We start from the raw sequence: 7,503 nt of genomic DNA, 5'->3' as shown, positions 1-7,503 counted from the left end.
CCCCCCCCCCCCTCCCTCCCTTCCCTCCGCCCCCTCCCCCAAATCCTGAAACCCTTTTTACCCTTCGTTCTGCACCCTCGTCTCTCGAAATTCCGAAAACCCTGATCCGCCGCCTCATCGTCACGAGCTCCGCCCCAAGTTGCTTTTTTGCCGTTAGCGCCGCTTGGCTGGGGCGGCTTCTAGTGATCTTGTGAGTAGCCGAAAGTTTGTATCACACAGTATTGACGACGACGACGATGATGATCACTGGTATCGATTATTATTGAATTGCTACATATTGTAATTATTATTGCTATTACCACTGTAGGAGTACTTACTCTGGCGATGGCTGCTGCTACACCATCCCTTGTACGGTAGTGGTAATAGGACGTGCTGTAGTCTCTGACTCAGCTGTGCTCAAGTGTCCGCCCGCCAGTAAACCATGTGCACGCTCCGAGTCACGTGTGCCGTCTGCAATTACCTACAAATACATTCAACAGCTCTTTCATAAATATGACGCAAACAAATAGATTAGAAGAGGGCTGACAAGGCGAGATAACAAATGATTGAACGACTGCGAGGCAAATGCCACTTTGTCACATACTGCCGTTTGTCTCGTCGACAACAACTACACATAACTTATATACATGGATTACGTGCAGATACTGTGGCAGCAAACCATAAACAATAATTATGTCAACTGTAATCTTTACTTGGGAAAACGTCGCAGGTCCCCCGTTATGACATGTATATCGACTGTATGACGTTGTTGATCTGTTGAAACTGCGGAAACGAGATAAGTTCTCGGCCGCACGCGTGTCTATGAATGTAATTGTGTGTACTAATGCAGTTGACGACTGAGCCGCTGCTACTGATATATACATAAAACTGCCCATAAATAGCGCTATTACTACTGTTGTTATTACTATCACTATTACTATTATTGCATGTGACGACGACAACACAGACAGTAGATCTACCGCGAGGGAAAGGACGCGTGCGTAGACCGGATGTGTCACAATTGTGGTCTAACTGGACGAGGCAACCCGCTGGCTTTCCTTGGGATTGCATAACCTCTGTCCCTTTGCAATAGTCTTGCAATCCGCCCCAAGGCCAAGAAGTTTCTAGGGTCAACCATGTGGCGTTTCGAGGCGATCAAGACGGACTCGGATACTGTTGACGCCGGCCGTTCAATTGCCAGATCATAGGTTGCCCGTTCGTTCACTTCATGAGATTTTTCCACTTCTTTGTCCGAGGGCGTTGTGAGCTGCAATAGCCCCCCTTCTGCTTCAAAGTGATGCTAGAGAAGGTGGGCCAAAATGTATTAGCCCATGTAACAACAATATTACGCTGCGTTATCGTTTAGAAGCGAAAAATAGCAACACTCTGACACATTACTGCGACGACGACGACGACGACGACGACGACGACGACGACGACGACGACGACGACGACGACGACGATGACGATGATGACGACGATGATGACTATGATGATGACGATGACGATGATGATGATACGGAGAAGAAATACTAGACAATGGAGGAAAGTTGTTCATCCAACTCGAAAATTAAAGAGTAATAATAAATTATGATTGACTACGATGATGATGATGATTTTTGACTAGTAAGCCTAACAATGGCATCTGAAGGTCATAGCCGGTAGAAAATTGCTACTCGAACAGAGCTCGACAACACAGAACGTCATCATCAATTCATACGGTTAAAATCGTAGCGGAGAAGGTTATAAGCAGACGAGAATTGAAAGAATTTATTGTATGCGATGAATGAAGCAAAAAAAAGTATACGAATGATAATGTAATTGATCATTATTGATGCAGATGTAAAAGATAATGAGACGATAATAACAGCTCTATTTTTAATGTTCCGTTAACTGTACTGTATACAGCGTGCCATATTCCTTGGTGGTGGGCTACCTAGCAGAAAGGAGTGCCGCGCAGACCTCAGCAAAAGCTTCACCGAGTTAAATATCTTCCGGAAATTAGCAGCCACGCACACTTTCGTCACGGGCCATCAAAATTCACTTATTCATATCCACGTATACTAATAATCAATACAATCAGGACTCCCGAATTTAAGCAAATACAAACAGAGAACAAACTTAACACAGGCCAATAACATGCGAACGGCACTCTTTTTCTCCCGTTTAACCTGTGTACAGCAGACTTAGAGATTTTTTAATGCGATAATTATATCTATGATGACGATGATGATGATGATGATCACGATGGCTATGGTGAGAAGGTAAAGAAGCAAGTAGCAGAGAGAGAGGGGGAGGGAGGGAGGGAGGGAGGGGGAGAGGAAAGAGAGAAAGAGAGAGAGATAGAAGGAGAGATGGAGAGAGCGAGAGCGAGCGAGAGAGAGAGAGAGAGAGAGCGAGAGAGAGAGAGTGAGGGAGAGAAAGAGGGAGAAAAGGGGAAGACGAAAATGAAAACTGAGGATGATTACTATTATATTGATAATAATGTCGATAAGAAATATGGTAATAAATATTGAATGGTGGACGATATAATAAGAATAATAAAGTTTGGTTATTCTCACTCGATATCAAGAAATAAAAAATCAATGCGTGTTTTTATTTCGCCAAAGGGAGCGGTGATGTAGAGCGAAAAGGCTTACGTTGGTGAATAGGTCATACTGACCTTTTGCTGTGTTGTCTTTTACTTCTTCTGGCAGAATTTAACGACGTTCTCGCTTCCGGCTTTCCGTGCCCTACTACAGGAGTATATATCGTGTACAATACATCTACGAAATGGTATCTCTGTGCACATCTGCTGCGCCTGTGCTGCTTCAGGACAGATACTAACACTTTCCTTTTTTAATTTCAGATTAAATCGTCAACGTTTTGATGGATGCGAATGATGGTGATGGTGTAAAGATTAATCAAGCCGACTCACAGGTCATGAGATGTCACCGATAGCGATCGTGTTCGGTCCGGTGACAGCCTATGACGACAATCGTGTCGATACGAAGATGCCGTGTGTACGGAGAGTTCGTCGTCGAAGTTCTCACCTCGCTACTGTGTTGATGCTGTGTCCATTGCAGATATCGTATCCTCTTCCTCTAGGCCATTGCAGTTCTTGATACTACTACAGCTGCTGTCGCTGTTGCACCGTGCGCTGTTGCCCCGACTGCTTATCTACTTGTCAGTCCCAACTAGCCCCCCACCCAACTGTTGTTAGAGCGATGTTCATAGGCGAATGCCTGTAGGCGATCTCGCGATCGAATGATGGTGACAAAATAACCGAGTCATGGTCAAATGGGCGATTCTGGGCTACACCATTGCTAATGAGATAATGCTGTTGAGCGTGCTGGCGTGTGCGCTAATCCGAATGCTGGCCAAACCTCCTGCGCAACAAAAAATCTGCTTCCCAACGCGAGAATCGCTGCTGCTGCTACTTCTACTACCAAATTCTACCGCTGCTGCCGCCGATGCTACTCTGCGTAGAACACTAACAGCAACCAGCAATCGCTTGCAATAGTGTAGTGACAGAAACATTAATGACTGGCCTAACCGACCGCTGCATCACCTACCCGACTGACTGGGGCTGGCCGTCTGAGAGCTATTGATCGGTGTGAAAACCCGTTAGAGAAAACCGATGGACTACCGAGCTGAGTGCCAAAACAGAATCACGAATGTTTCGTGAAAAATTCAGGGCGGGAAGAGCATCATGGAGGGGGAGAAATAATGGGAGTCTTTTTCATAGAGGGAGAGAAGGGGGGAATTGTAACGCGCAGATAGGCAGTGGTCAAGTAGATGGAGAAGGGAAAGAGGTAGTGAATCGATGTTCGGCTCATTGTCAAGAACTGGGTCTCGTTTATCGGTCCGATACACTCAGATTGGTTGGCGCTCCAGCTGGGGTCGGTGCGGTGGCCGGTTAGAAATGCGCTACTAACATCGTCGCCTCATCGTACGCTAGGTACGCTTGGGCTTCGAAGCTAAAAGCTAGTTCCATAGACAAATAGAGAGAATATGCATGTGTCGTTTATGTTGATACGGGCAGAGCTCGAAGTGGCGTTGCAATAGTCCTAGTTTAATTCGCAAATGTAGCGCATGCGCAGTGCTATCAACAGACTGTATATACATTTTCGTTGATACAAGAACTAAGTTTGTGACGCTGTTATTGTTGTTGCTGTTATTATGATTATCGGCTCATCATAGTTCCGCTGATCTATGCGGCACTTGCTGCAGCTCAGGCAAACGCCAATGGAGCCCTTACGGTGTCGTCTGGTGCATTGCCCGCCGGTGCGATCACCTCAGCGCCTCTTGGCGTCGGTGAGTCCCATGTTTTTAGACTATATTTCCCCTTTGTATCTCGAGCGTTAATGTCAACGGAGTCATTTTTTCCTCATCTTACTCCGAGTTATTCGCCTGGCCCATTTACTCAGTTGGGTCGCGTATGTGATGGTGGAGTCATCTCTAGAAGCAATGAGCTAAAATTTTTTAGATTTATGTTGATCAGGTACGCGTAAGAACTCAAAGGATGACCTTTTATTGCACTTAGTTTATTTCTAAGGTCCACTAGTAGACTGACTAAGAGCTGAACTCTCAGCATTACTATTGACAGGCTTAACAATTAATCGCTAAACGATATAAATGATCGAAGGTTTTTGATCAGTCGAAATTCGTGTGGCGGTGGACTATAGTTGTTTTCGACATATTTCTACAGTGTCGACAATGCTACATGTAATTCGCCTTAGTTCGCTTAAAGCTAGTCACTTAATCGGGTTTTATTACTCCGTAAGCCCCCTAATACTACTTTACTGATTCTAATATCTATCTTGATACAGTTCCCAGTGCCAACCGTAAGCGTAATAAAAGCGTCGCAGCGTTAAATGCCATTAACGCAGGCACTCCGCCACGTTACCAGTGCGACGTGTGCGGATACATCGCACCTGGAAGATCGCATCTTGTCAACCATCAGCGTGTTCACACCGGAGAAAAGCCGTTCAAATGCGAGTACTGTGGAAAGAGGTTTGCACAGAAAGGTACGCTCCATCGACACACGTACGCCATTAACGAACCTTATGGAGGCCTTTCATGAAATCACTTCAGTGTCTGGCTTCCTGTCATGGCCTTATTGGCCTCTCATAACGATATTATATTAAATTGTCAAGTAGCATAACCGAGAACGTTCACTACTAAAAACCCGGTAAATTCTTCTGCTACTGGATCGCACCCCCCGACTCGCTTAAGGTCAGGTGAAGGTTATTTCACGGAATTTTGAACCGAACTCTTTTACTACTTAGCGCCAAGCTCTAACCAATAATGTATATGCTCTTTTGCGTTTACCTAACGAGCGGTACCTTGTACGCTTTTTCTATGGGGCGGCGATTTGCTCTTGGTAACCAGGTAACATGAAGATGCACATGGTGTCTTGGCACCTGAAGAAGCAGGCTGCAGCAGCAACAGCCACACCCTCGCCTGGCCTACCTTCATCACTCGCTGGAATGGGATCGTTGGCTACAATCGGTGGCGTTTCGCTGGTTCCTGCGGTCTCGGCTGCTTTAGCTGCTTTACCATTGCCCAGCTCCGTTCTGTCCACGGCCGCAGCCACTGCCGCCGCCGCCGCCACCTCGGGCGCCAGCGACGCGAGTACAGGCTTCTCGCTATTGCCAGCCTTCCCGGCGCCGTTGGGTCCGCCCTCGGTAACTACGCCTTTGTCGATCTCGGCCACTTCAACGCCATTATCTACCAGCTCTGGCATTTCAAGTGGCGCACGCAGTGCGTCCAGTCCGCACAGCCTGGCGGGGGGCGCAAGTATAGCACCTGTCTCTTCGGCACCCAGTCCCCAGCCCGCTTCTGCACTTTCCGAGTAAACCTAAAGTACACACTGAACTACTCCTTGAGGTCGGCTACTATGATGACAACAGTTATAGTCAAAATAACAGCAACGACAACAACAACAACAACAGCGACAGCAGATGCAGCAGTCCGAATGCCGGATGATTTCAACAGTCAAAACAAGCCAAAGCAACAACATCGACTCAAGAATTAATGCAGTCATAGTCGATAAGCGTATGACGCAGCGAAGCAAAGAGACGAAAAAAATCTAACAAAGATAAGAGGACCAATGCCTCTCGCAGAATTGACCTCGATTGTCTCGAAAGGAAACGTGTTGTACTGTTGTTTGTGAAACGCGACCTGCGTGAAAGCGGCTACGAGAGATGCGAGACCGTCATGATGAGGTTCCAGCCGCAACGAACTCATAAGGGGCGGTTATAATTTATTATTATTGTTATTAGAATGCCCATAGTGAAGCGGTGAACGAGAAAGCTGAGATAGGGAAGAATGCGCCAAATGCTTGCGATTATGATGATGACAACGACGAGTCTAAACCAAAAACAATGAAAAAGATTTAACCGGCCCAAAAGTTAAGCCATCTAAGGCAATATTTAGCGGCCGCCCTGCAGCGAGTGTAGGGGCCTTGTGTATAATAGAGAGTTAAATGACTTCTTGTGTAGATAAAGAAAATGAAATAAGACAATATACCTAACCGCCCGCCTATGTATAGGCTAGTTGACAGTAGATAGAAGCTTCTCACAAGTCAAAAAGGACAAAAGACATGGCGAGAACAGGGCGCAAATGAACTAAACATGTAGGCAAAATGTAGAAAAGGTGTGCAACAGCCAAAAGTACAGTCGTTCTACTAGATAGCGCCGTTGATGCTGAGACCGAGTTGTAGTTGTTTCACTACGAAGAATTTACGTTGCATTGAGCTTGTTACCATTGTGTGAGCGAGGACTCGCCGAGTAAACGTGGATACTCGTGCATACAGCATATGGGAAGAGGGAACTTGCAGTAGTCGATCGCTACACGTAGTAACAAGCTGAATGATGAGGATAGCAAGCACGACAGTGATTAACACCATAAAACAATGGTACAATAATGATGCATTTGTTAATCCAGAGCCCCATTTGTGGCTAGCCATAGTAAATGTTCGACGCCTCGAAAGCTAGACTCGATCGTGCTTCATTGCCAAAAATTCTACGGCTAAATTGAGCGGCGCAAAGTACGCCGGGGAAGATATACAAATCGAGAGTGGCATTACGATCTAACAAAGAGAATAACGATGATGTTTCAGGCTAAACAGAACTGTCGACTGATGTCAACTGAAATGAAAGCCAGTTCCTAAATACAAGTTTACTATACAAACGGTCGCCAATGGATCATTCTATTTCTATCCAGTCAGTCAGAAACCGGGTACTCAATAGTTGTTACATTGACCTAGATCGTACGAGGCGTCTTGATGAGCCGTTCATGTTGGTTGGGTATCACAGTGGAACGAATTTCTCTAATTATTTGGCATACATTAGCAATTGGTCAGTCTCTATTGCGGACCCATGCCGATGATTATTGCGGTTATAATTATTATCGTTACTATTAATGGCCTATCTATTCGATTAGTATTATTATTGTTCAGAGATAGATCAGACGACGGCGCGTGGAGCGTCCTGCGCTGTTCTGGCCTTTCGGCCGGCCCTATACATATATTAGGGACAG

The 7,503-nt window shown here is 45.9% G+C and overlaps 1 protein-coding gene across 1 annotated transcript; it reads left to right on the top strand.

The window, feature by feature from the left end:
• Positions 1–2,739: 2,739 nt before the first annotated feature.
• Positions 2,740–7,169, top strand: aqz (aaquetzalli). Its single transcript, XM_022854905.2, has 4 exons — positions 2,740–3,919; positions 4,162–4,275; positions 4,791–4,988; positions 5,353–7,169. The coding sequence occupies exon 4, from the start codon at positions 5,358–5,360 to the stop codon at positions 5,817–5,819; it is 462 nt and encodes a 153-aa protein (XP_022710640.2). The 5' UTR covers positions 2,740–3,919; positions 4,162–4,275; positions 4,791–4,988; positions 5,353–5,357; the 3' UTR covers positions 5,820–7,169.
• Positions 7,170–7,503: the final 334 nt, after the last annotated feature.

The sequence above is a fragment of the Varroa jacobsoni genome, unplaced genomic scaffold (assembly GCF_002532875.2).
Source record: "Varroa jacobsoni isolate VJ856 unplaced genomic scaffold, vjacob_1.0 contig05463, whole genome shotgun sequence".
NCBI lineage: Eukaryota > Metazoa > Arthropoda > Arachnida > Mesostigmata > Varroidae > Varroa > Varroa jacobsoni.
Note: the sequence above shows the minus strand (reverse complement) of the source record. Positions and strands in the feature narration are given on the sequence as shown.